This window comes from Temnothorax longispinosus, chromosome 1 (genome assembly GCF_030848805.1).
Source record: "Temnothorax longispinosus isolate EJ_2023e chromosome 1, Tlon_JGU_v1, whole genome shotgun sequence".
In the NCBI taxonomy this organism is placed as follows: domain Eukaryota; kingdom Metazoa; phylum Arthropoda; class Insecta; order Hymenoptera; family Formicidae; genus Temnothorax; species Temnothorax longispinosus.
Window position 1 is genome coordinate 18,291,322 of NC_092358.1, and position 12,746 is coordinate 18,304,067.

General features: G+C 36.1%; 1 protein-coding gene across 1 annotated transcript in view; it reads right to left on the minus strand.

The window, feature by feature from the left end:
- Positions 1-1,049: 1,049 nt before the first annotated feature.
- Gfrl (Glial cell line-derived neurotrophic family receptor-like) overlaps positions 1,050-12,746 on the minus strand; it is a 101,726-nt gene continuing 90,029 nt past the window's right edge. Inside the window, exon 12 of the mRNA XM_071778485.1 lies at positions 1,050-10,858. Coding sequence (XP_071634586.1) covers positions 10,640-10,858 — 219 coding nt within the window. The 3' untranslated portion in view covers positions 1,050-10,639. The remainder of the gene's footprint in view (positions 10,859-12,746) is intronic.

Here is a 12,746-nt window from a genome sequence, read left to right on the forward strand (position 1 = left end):
GACGGTAAAAAATAAGTTCCAGATCAAATTGTGTCGACCAAACAAAGTGTTGAGTTTGCTCTGGGGGGGTGTCGAGTTTGCCGTTTGCCCCGGCATTTTTCAATTCGAAAATTTGTCTTTGCGTCACTTTTCCTTTCCTGGCGGCAAAACAAAGCGACGTACAGCAAAACTTTCCGAATCAATTTTGTACCTGAAGGAACACTCTTTAAATATATACCATTGAATTTGCCTAAAAATTTTAATTAAATATTAAAAATTGCCTTTGAAAAAATAGTGTCGAGTTAGCTCCGGTCTCCCCTACTATTGACAACGAGAAAAGAAAAATCGAGTTATGCGAAATTAATTTTAATTTGATAATAACCAACTTCTTTATAACTAACTATTCAAATCCAATTAACGAAGAACCAAAGCTTCACTGGTAAGTTAAAATTTAGTTAATAGTTCATAAATGAAATGCGAGAGGCCACTTTTCTCATATGTACATCCTCCGAAGTCCGAAATCGATTAATAATTTCGTTCCTTTAATGATTAGCAAGTTTCTAGCTATTGTAAAAAAAGAATGACTTGTTTCTTTTTGCATTACTTACAAATTTTTTTTTAAATTAAGTTTGACTACAATAATATATTTTATAATAAATATTTGTATTTAATAATGTATTTAATATATTTAGCTTTATATAGAAAATGAAAGCATATAAATAGCATATAAATTAGTATATAAATAGATTTGAATTAATTAACATTTTATCCACTTGTAATAATCATAGACTTATGAACATCGCGTAAAATTTTGCATTAGCTATTTAATAATTTTAAGTATAACTTACTGACTATATGTATTATATTAATCATTTTGAATTTAGATAGTTAAGCATTACTATAACGCTATAATTTTTTATAAAGGTATATATATTGTATAATTAAATATAACATATATAAATTAATATAATTTATACAAAATCATATATTTAAAGAAAAAATATAAATAAAGGACAATGTGTTAAATAAAAGGGGATGATTGGCTATGTATCGAATAAATAAACGATAGCTCCAGTGCACAGGATTTTCCTGCGTATTTATATCAGATCATACATTATCTCCAAGGTAATTCTTGGAAGCTGCGCATCACCGCGCGATCGAGCCGCTTCGCGAGCTCTCATGTGTTTCCTGTCGCGAGAATAAGCGTCGAAAAAACTTAATCTGTGAAACCAGAGTAGAAATCCGAATATTGGTATTAATCCGAGGCTTTGATATGTTCAATTGGAACCACCATCTTTATCCTCGGCTTCGAGCAGTAAAACTTAACATTTAATTCCTTGCGCTTTCTAATTTTTATAGATATCTTTCATGAAATAAAATATCAGATTAATAAAAAATTGATAATAAAATAGCTTTTATATAAATGTTAAATTATACAGTATGGTTGATATGTCTGATCTTATGTCCATCGCGATTATCAATTGATACTGTGATGTATAGAATATATAAAAGAGAAACGTAATATATATTATTTTATATATATTACGTCAATCAAGTTTATTTTGTAATTTAATTTATTTTGATAAATAATTTTTATTGTTACATAATTTAAAATAACTTAGGTAGTGACGCAAGGAATTAATTAATTTCAATAATTAATAAATAACCAAGTAGCCATTGTAATATTTCGGCGATTCACTCGTCTTCATTTGTGGTAAAATGTTCGAAATCTATATAGCTGGTATAAACAATACCGCGGGTCTTCGTACTTCGCAATTGCTTAATAACTAAATTAATTAATACATTTTAACATCTTAATAAGATTCTAGTAATTACTAATTGCGTATTATTGCGACGAGAATCTCGAAGCACGAGGCTGGAAGAGGATGACGGATCTCGTTGGATACGACGTAATTGACGGTTACAGATTGTTCTATTCGTTTGCATTATAAAGCTGCAGAACTTTAAGCCTTTATGCATCCAATATAAGTATCATTATCGTAGACAGTTAAGTAAAATTTTTTAAATCTTGTAATACTAACTACAATACATGATTGTACTTAAATATTTAAGATATTTTTGTAATACTAAAATGTCTCTCAAAACGTTAATATGATTTATTAGATTTTATTAAAATACGCGGATAAATAAACTTCTCTTCATTATTTTTTAATTTATTTAATCGAGATAAAGATATGTATTTAGTGATTTAATATATATTTTAATTTAATTAATTTGTATTTTTTGTATTACTTAAAACGCATATTAATGCGTTTTGTACATAATTGATGTCGATGCATACGGCTTAAAGACGCGCGCAGTGAAAGTTCTGTAATTTAGTAATATAGTTGTAGTAATATATTTAACAATACTTATTGGTAAATTATTTTATGTGTATTACGTTCGTATGTACGACGCATCTTTTTCGTTTTTTTTTTCTTTTTAATCATACGATATCTCTTTAATAGCGCTACATCGAGTAACAAAGTCGTTTTGTAAAAGTATCTTCAATACGCAACGTCACTTTTAGAGCGTTGTAACAATATAAGTGGTAAACATTTGTTGTTTATACATATTAAAAGAAATATCTTTGTAAAATTACTATTGAAGCGTTTCTCTTTTATTTTCGTTACAGAACTCATGATGGCTTCTTTGATCATCTTAACAAATATGTCATCAGTTATTACATATTTATTAAGTCTCGGGAACCTCGTGTAACTAGAATTGTAAAATTCTTAAACTTTAAAACCACTTTGTGGCGCTGTAACAATTTCCAAAAACTCGGCCTCGCTTTTTCAAGTGAACGAAAAAGGTTTTCTATTTAATTAAAGACGTATTTCATTAACCTAACGGTCACACGGTATCTCTTAAAGAAATATGATATGCATGGCTCGAACGCAAACGAGCGCAGTTTCATAAATGATCATATTTGATTCCGAAATCAATTTGCGTGATTCGAACGTTTTCGATTGTATTTGCGCTCGAAAACCAATCTTTCGAATCACTCTCCGTATACATTTTTTGAAGATAATTTATCAAATTGACGACAGACGAGAAATTGCGGAGTATTCTTGTAAAAGAAATTCTGCAAATTCTCACGAAAATTCCGCTGAGCTGTTGGATCAGTTCGATCGATCAGTAATCGGTGTATGGTTCGCAACACAGTCCATGTACAATGTGATACACGAGGAAGTTAGAATTCATATACGAGTCGTACGAAGACCCACGTCCGCAGCTTGTTTGGAAGAATTAATACCGTGAACAGAAGTTACTTTACAATCACGATATTACTTCGTTAAGGAGTTTGCTTGAGAGAGTAATGGTTGGTTCTCTGGTGTGAGTTATGAGATTAGTCAGGATTCACTGTGTGTGTAACCGAAATGCTTGAGAAATTACTGTAAAACAATTTGTACTAAAATTTTTAACATAAGGTAAAACAATATCAAACTTCATAACTAGCAACATAATTTTTAGAGACTTAAAGGCTCCTTTGAATTCTATATTTAAAGATTGAATTTTGTAATTTACATTTGACCGCTATTTCTTTACATCTCATTAACGATCAATCTATCAACAAATTTATTTAATTCAACAAAGTAAGCTTGTAGATAACCACTGGATCTTAACTGCCAGTAAAACTAAACGTATCACATCGTCTTGTAAGCTTAGTAATCAAGCAAAATGCAATATAAACTTTATGCGGGAGCAAGAGGCGGCTAAGTTTGAGGAACATGAGGAAGTTTACCAACTCTCTCTCAAGTAAGATCGTCGCATCAGTCACGTCGTCACAAAGTAACATCGCGGTCACAAAGCAAGCTCTTTACAGTAACGCCATGCTCTCCGACACATCGGTTTTCACACACTTACACACACACACACATACACACACACACGTGTGCGATCTCGCATGCATGCGTAATTATTGCATCGCTCTCGCGTCGTTTTTTTTTACAGTTAAGCAGTCACCCTCACGTTCGCACGAAGCACGGAAATTACTAACAATAATGTAGAAAAATGTTAAGACGTATAAGAAATAAAAAAATTATTTAAAATAAGATTAAAAAAAATTATTTGATGAATAAAGATAAAAGATTTATTATGTTTCTTTAATTAAGAAAAAAATTTTTCATTTAGTAAATTATACTAACTAAAATATTTGACGTTATGCTGTAATTTTTCTACTAACAATAAGTTACTTCAAGATTAAATCCAAAACAAAATGCAGCAGGACAGGCTCTCTGATGTATTTCGCTATATTTGTAAGATCTGCAGAATGATTCTCCCGCAAGGTGGATAGCTCATTATCGTTGACCGTCGAAATCGCGATTTCTCGACGTGATGCACGTGTATCTAGTGCGCAATACGTTACAGAGAGTAATTAGGCCGCGTGTAGTTCCGACTTTGGCGTCGGATATTTGATTATCTGATTCAGCTGGATCATATGAGATGGCCATGAATAGATACACGCGCAGCTCTTAGCGTACATTAATGATGATTACGCGCGTATGTACAGTCCAAATGTTCGTTGAGAAAATAAGAAATTACGAGATATTATTCTTTCCGAGACATCTGCAAAAGGTCGCAAATAAATAGTAGAGTATAAAAAAAGAAATAAAATTAAGAAGTGCAAAAAAAGAGAGAAAGGCAATAGAGATTTGCCAATAAATTGGATATATAATGAAATATATAATACTAATTTTGTATACAAAAATGTTTCCATAGTAAAATAGAATTTGTTCTCAAATATATGACCGAAGTATCGATACGGTATATCGTTCTACTCAGCTGCCCGTGCTTCGTGGAGGAAAGTTGCATCCGTCGAATGCAGCAGTATTAAAGCTACTCGCCGTCTTAGCGAACAGTGCGTCAAAAGTACCTTGCCAGTGAGTAGTAATTGAGCGTAATGGTTCTTATCGGCTGATTCGTGCGTCTATAACCGACGATCTAGGATCGTCTATAGGGGCATTTCTTTCCGCGCGCAGTTTTATTTACATTCCGATGCAGCGAGCGTTTAAACTTCAAGCAAACTCCGCCGAGTCCGTGAGTTATTACGCCATTTTCGGGACACCCCCCTTCGTGTCGATCAAGGTCGAATTTAGGGTTCTCAAGGAATGACGAGCGCGATGATGTTCCAAGTGGAAATACCGGCGTGATTTCGTATGCGCGTTTAATTAATTATATTAATTAAAATATAGATGCGATTAAATGTGCAGAATTAATTGCTGTGACATTTCCATAGAATATAATTAGTGAAAATATACACAATTAAAATACAATGAATTAATATGGGCATTAAATTAACGAAATCACAATTCGGAGCAATAAAATATGCAATTTGCATTTCTACCAAATGTCATATTAAACTAATTCAATCGTGCCTCCGTTGAATTCTTTATGCGTGCATTATAATCGCGCATGCATCTTAATTAGGTTTATATCCATAATGTAAAAATCAATGGCCGAGGTTTGAGACACTCCGCGCATTTATTCGATATGGATGACTCATCTTATTTTCGCACCGTAAATCAAAAGGAGAGACCCGTCAACCTTGATCTACGTTTCTCGCGAGATTTTCGCATGTTTGGTCCATCATCTTCGAGATCGATCGAGTTCATCGAAAGAGCTCTCTCGCTTTTCGATCGATCGTCCCCGAAGAGCCGATCTCGCCGCCGCTGAAACGATTAGTCTCGCCGTTTTCTCTAACTAATCAACATATATTATATTCCTGTCTACGTGCGCGTATGTATAATGTGACATTAACATTTTCCGTCTCTTTGAGCGACGTGCCCGCGATTCATAAATTTTATACATTATTGCTTTACCACGTCGCGCACGCACAATCTGCCTCGCGCTTTTTCTCGGTTATTCAATAATTTTAATTTAATTAAATTGTCATTATTTAATAGGATCCTTTCCTAGTTTATTAAATAATACTTAAATAATTAAAATTAATAAACGTGTCAAGAAGAGAGATCTGTCAGTGTATCAGACGATCAGATTATTATAAATCTGATTTTATTTTATTTCTTTTTGTATCACAACTTCTGTTACGTGTCGGATATCAATTTTTATCTGTTCTATTTGTATAGCGCAAAATAGAGTTTATAAATAGTATAAAGATGTGGTTATTAAAAAATTAACATTTAATTTTTAAGTTTTAAATTTAGAAGAATTGTTACAAAGATAAATATGCACGACTGGACACAGTTTAGCCAAAAATTAAATAAAATTAATTGAAGAGAATGATGATACCTGATTATAATTTTTGCTGTGCAACGAGATTGGAAATAATGAAATTACGATACACATAATAGCGCGAATTAAATTATAACGCGGGAATAATTACCGCCAAAACCGAATACGAAAGAACGAAATGGTATTCACGCCGGCATTCGCGCGTTTATAACCGCTTTATAATCTGATGATAATAGCGCGATTTATATATTATTATTATTTAATGTAATATAATTTAGGGAAGAGCGCGGGGAACGATTGGCACGCACAAACGCACTCTCATATATTTCGCACGCAGAACTCACACGCACACAAGGCGGTAGTTACACTAGCGCCTAGATCGACGAATGCCATGCACCTAATTGAATTGCCGTATTACAACTTGTCATCTAATTCGCACTTGTCGTCCATGTACAAACAATATGGCAGCCAGAACGCGCTGACTGTCCGTCTCGCATTACCTATATTTATATTTATATTTTATGTATATATATATATATATGCACTTACATAACGTATATGTATAGAATATATCGTATGCATAGAAGGGCTCTATTTATTTGCCGTATTGTTCCTGTCGCTACATTGTCTAGCGAGTTTTCCTTAGTTAACTTCAGCGGCTCCCGGATTCGCCTGAAGCTTTAGCGCGATTATAATCCTCAAGATTCCGTCCAACGGATTCTCGTCACTTTATTTGGCTAACAGGAGTCACAAGGATAACAGAAGTCTTCGTAGTAATCGTTATATTCGCGTTTCCATCAACGACTGATTGTATAATCTGTATTTAGCTTTTCAGGAATTAGTTTCTTCGTTTATTGATTGTTTCTTCATTTTCGAAAATATTTTCAATAACATTTTGATATTATTTTCGGAAACAACGAGGCAGGTAGTTAATAGATAAATTATAAAGAACTTAAAATTGATAAAAAATTATAAACATTTTAAATCTGTAATTTAAAAAAATGGAATTTTAAAAATTTATTTGATAATGTATTGACTTTTGTCGCATTTTTTGCAACGAGTTGAGTGTTTCGAGAAAGAATAGTGTAAATATTTAGATCACAAGCTATATATAACGTAATTGTGTTAATCTTTCGTGGTAAAGTAATTGAAACAAAAAATATTAAATTATGATTGACATTTTATCATTAAATTTATATTCAGCTATTTCACATTTGTGATCCACGATAATTGAATCTTGACGATCTTGGAATTGTATTAGATAAAAGTGATTAAGACACTTCCGTTCGAAATAAATTAATAATGGAAAATAGTCGAGATTTAATGCTAGCAAAATGAAATCGTCTCTCAAATTCTTGAAACACTGAGAACTCAGCCACGCTTTAGTATCGTTTAGAGAAAAAAGAAAATGGGTGGGGCAGTGACGAGTCTGTCGCAGAGCGAGGGATAATTATCGGAATCCCGAGGGTTATTAATCGCCGGTATCGAGATTATGATCGAGCCAGCAGCAGCGGGAGGATTTTCTCCGGCTGCTGAATAATTCCAGCTCGTGAATTTCTGAGTAATTTGTAAATGTCAAGCGTTCGGCCGCCGTTTACAAGTTTTCCGCTTCGTATCCCCCTCTCGTCTTCCGGCCTGACAAATCGACCGTTTATACAGGGTGCCTCCCACAGTCACGAACTACTGACATTGCGCGCCGTAATTACGGAGACGCGCGACGCGAGGTGCCACGCCGTTTCGCATTGAAATGCGCCTCCCTTATCGGCGCCATCGGCTAATAAAATAATCGATGACACGAATATATGACGGACAAGGAAATGTTCAAAAAAGAAAAAAAAACCGAAAGTACACTTACATCGGGAGCACTTCATATCTAACGAGCAGATGTGTTGCTTTTTTTTCTCTTGTTACAAATAAAAAAACAATCACATCTAAAAGGTTTGATTAATTGTACAGTTGCTGCATGACGAGTTGAAAATTCGATTGTCGGATTTGCGTTGATTTCTCTAAATCTATATGTGTGATATTAAGGCGATATATTATCTAAGCAAGTTCTCTGAGGCCGTGTTTTATTTAGCGAAAATTTGATTGGACATCTTGCCCTCTCTTAGGACTTAGATTTTCTAAGGCACCCCGTACATCTCTACGGTGATTGGATATTTACAACTTGAATATATACAGTTTGAAAAAAAATGAGGAAAATAAAAAAGAAAGAAAAAAGAATTTTCGTCGGGACCGTCGAGATCGACTCGGGATACTTCGTATACATCGGTTGCGACTTGAAACTTGAAAACGAGCGGGCCTCGATCGATTTTTCTCGCTCGACTACATTTCCCCAGGCTACCTCTATTACACACTTTTTTTCTGCTCTTACGTCGCTATCAACAATCTACATTTATCTACACACTCTCGTCGACGAGCCGCGCGTCGTATAGACGCGCGTGTGTTTTAAGGTTTAGATTTCAACTTTAACAAACACCTAATGGTCCAGTACGGGAGGAGGTTTGCGTTGCTTGGCCGTTAATTATACAGTAGATTAGTGCTTAGCCATTTATACAGACTGCCTCTCGCGTTACGGTCGATTTATTATACACACGTCGTACTCTCTCGTTCCGAACGATCGCGAATCGCACCCACCGCTTTTCTGCTCCTAACTCTCTCGTCGATCTTCCACGAGCGATTTTACGTTTTTACTTCAATTTTACATTTTGAGATGCCTCTTGAAGTGCAACTTCAAAAAAGTGCGACTTTTAATGTCTCTCTCTCTCTCTCTCTCTCTCTCTCTCTCTCTCTCTCTCTCTCTCTCTCTTTATTTTTATTTTTTTTTCTCGATTAATTTGTCAAGATTGCCGCTGTCGCATCAAAAGCGCGAATTAATTCAAAACTGTTTTTGGTTTCCATTCGGATTAACATCGTAATATAATGTCAACAAGATTATAATTGTGCGAAGAGTCTCAACGTTTAAAAATAAAACACTTCGAGTGTATATATGTAATATTTTTATTTCAACAATTTGCAACAAAATGTTCCTATCTATTCACGGACTTCGCGTTAATCATCCGCTTTTCTAAGTAATGATTGTAATCCTGTCTGCCAATCAAGATTAGGCATTGAGAACATTTATTTTTATATATACATTATATATAGAGAACATATATATAATTTATATATATTGATTAATCTCGTTAGAACGTAAAAATCTCTCGATTACTCATTTTTCAATATTTCTCAGTTTTCATATATGTCATTAATTATTCTCCGCCAATCACTCGCCCGTAAATCATCATGTAATCAAACATCATTAGTAACCGCGTGTCGATTGTTAATGGTCAACTTGCGATGCAACTCGTGTCCAAGTTACGTCGGTTGCATGTCGATCGCGCAACAGTCTCGTTCGCAAGACACTTTTGACGGCGGGAATTGTCGAGCGCGTAAAATGAAAACGCAATTTGGCCGATGATTTCTACTTGATTTCGCGTACAATTGACAAATGCATTCCGTGTCAATCTCGTTTTCGTATCAAGCTCGACCTCAAAGCGGCGTCGATCGTCCAGAGCATCATCGATCATCCGTCACTAACCCTTCGAGTAGCGCAAATAACACTGTTTTTCTACAGTGTAACTGCAGTATCTTCAGTTAGGCACAGTGTTTTCAACTGCCATGTCCACATACATATTAGCATCTATATAATAAGTGCTTTTGAAATGTCGGAACATGCAATGAATATTCTATAAAAGTATATATCTATTTGCTATTTTCTCTAAGTAATATGTGTTTTGAAAATAAAACTAGGTAACCCCCCAAAATCGAGTTTTAATGCAGTTTATATATAAAGATGTATTATATTCTCATTGGTGCCTTAATAACTGTACTTAATTTATTCTATTTATTGTAAAAAATAAACAATTGAAAAATATATATTTATACATAAATTTCATATTTTAAATAAAAACACATTTTTTAAAGAATTTCATCTTGGAAGAAAAATAACTTTGGTTACAATAATTTAATGTTAATTACAATAATCATCGCATGTTCGACGTTAAATCCGGAGTCATGCGAGCTGTGACGGTCGAAGAGTTAAGGACAAGGCTCGAGGACGCTCTGTCGAGGTTACAGTGTAACAAAAATACCATTAAATATCAATATATATTTAATAATATCTTCAACGGCGCGGTGAGCGATCCGCGATCGGCGGGAACCGGGAACGTGTTTGGGGATCGCCGTGCGAATCCGCCGATTGATGATCCCTGCGATCTGTCTCCGATCCGCACGGCGATCGAGGGGTAGGCGGGGGGGATTTCTTCCCTTCGTTGATCTGCGCCCTTCAAGGCCACGAGTCCTCTCTCGTCCGAGTGGGTGGTCCCGTTGTCGGGACCATTGCTACTACACGCACGCGACACGTGGCGATCCTCCGCGAGGGGGACACTCGATACAGATTTTTCTCGACGTCCTGATGTCCCTGTCACGAGCCGAAGAGACACGTCGACCCGAAGAGGCTGATCGCGAACAGAATGACAAGGAGCGCCGACGACGACCTGGAGATCGCCGCCTCGTTGCTGTACGGCATCTTCACTTCAACCTCAGCCATCTTGAAGATCGAGAGCAGCGGATGCGTGTGCACCTCGTGGTGCTTGTTGTTGATCTTATCGCTGAGATCTTGCATCATCGACGCGCACTCCTCCTGCAAATCGAGAATTTCGATTAGCGCGTTCAGTTTAAACTTTTTCAATTCAAAAGCAGATTTTATTTTAATGGGAATTTGATACGACATTCGCATAATTATTAAATGACGGGAGGTTTTATATCTATTTAATCGTGATAGATGCTTGATTTCTAATTGTAGTATCCGTACGAGCAGCGCGAGATGGTATGTGTGTGTCAGCGGTGTGCGAGTATGAGTGCGAGTGTGTGTGCGTGGACCGGGTGATGAGCGGACAGTCGTCACCGAGCAGTACTGGTGTTAGGTGTACGGCTCGGAGTTTGTATCCACACACCGAAAAAAAGGCGCATTAATAAGCAATAATTGTGTCCTTTCTTAATATCCCACAGTGGCGACGAGGATGGGATCTCCTCACCGTATAAATTAAACGGTAAATTAAAACGCGCTGAGGCGCTGTGAAGACGATCGTATGGACTGGGAAACTATCGAAAACGCGGTGTACAGTGGAAAGACCACGTGGATTTACTCGTTAACCAAGGTTCAGTTGGTGGAAATTTGTGAACGGTGGAATGTGATTTACGAAGGGAATACATCTACAGACGGGATCCGAAAAAAACTTTCTTGCTTCGTAAAGGAACAAGGGACGTTTCTTGAATTATTAAATAAACTTAAAACTGAAGAGCTCGAAGGACGCGAAGAACCCGCCATGGCGGCTGCATCGTGGTTTGGCCATATAGAGCCTTTCCGTAAAGAAGAAAATTGGAGTGCGTTTGTACAACAATTGGAAGCGTTCATTACATTGAACAATATCGCAGCGGACAAGAAAGCAGCATTACTGTTGACGCACGTGTCTCAAAAAGGTTCGCCGAAATTCCGGCGATCTGCGAAACCGAAACACCGTTGTCCTTGACGTACGAGGTATTAAAAGAAAAACTCGAGAGTCACTACCAGCCGAAGCCGAATCAACAGTTACAGCGGTTCACGTTCCGAGCACGAAGACAAGGTAGTAGCGAGTCAATCCGAGATTTTATGACAGCCCTGAGATCCCTAGCATTGAAATGCCAATTCAAGACCAACGAAGTAAATAGCCAGTGGAAGGATCAATTGATAACGGGTGTATATAATCAACGTGTCAGGTACGAATTATTAAAGGCATCGGCCAACAAACTCTCGAAAATTTAGTACAGTTGGCAAAAACGGTCGAGCTTGCCGACGCCAAAGCTGCTGGTCTAGAGATGCCAAACATTGTAAACACGGGGTCGAACTCGAACACTAATACCAACCATGGCCACACCAGACTCAGACGTACACGCGATACAAACAGGACGATATAGAACAGCGACAAATCGCGGAAAGGAAAATTTCTACGGCCAAGCACCGCGAAGAGGATGGTCAGCTCCACGGAACGGGGGCAGAGGAATACAACGATCTCAAAATCAACAAGGCCACGCCGCAAGGTACGTGAAGTGGGCACCCGACTTTAACAAAATGAATTTTTAAAAAAAGGAAATTGTAGCATTTTCTTTGTAGTTGTTTGTAGTAACAATAATTTCGTTTGTAGTTTTACCGATTTTGCAAAAACAAAGATTTTAAAAAATCACTCTTGCCTAAAATTGAGATATTTGAAATTCGCTCGCGCCATGTGTTTTAGAATCGTTTGTAGTTGTTTGTAGTAACAATAATTTCGTTTGTAGTTTTATCCATTTGGAAATAACGAAAAATTAAAAAAATCACTCTTACTCAAAATTGAGATATTTGAAATTCGTTCGCGCCATGTGTTTTAGAATCGTTTGTAGTTGTTTGTAGTAACAATAATTTCGTTTGTAGTTGAATAATATAAAAGTTACAACGTATTTGCAATATACAAATAACGTATCTTTCTCAATTTTAAAGATATCTCGAATCCGCT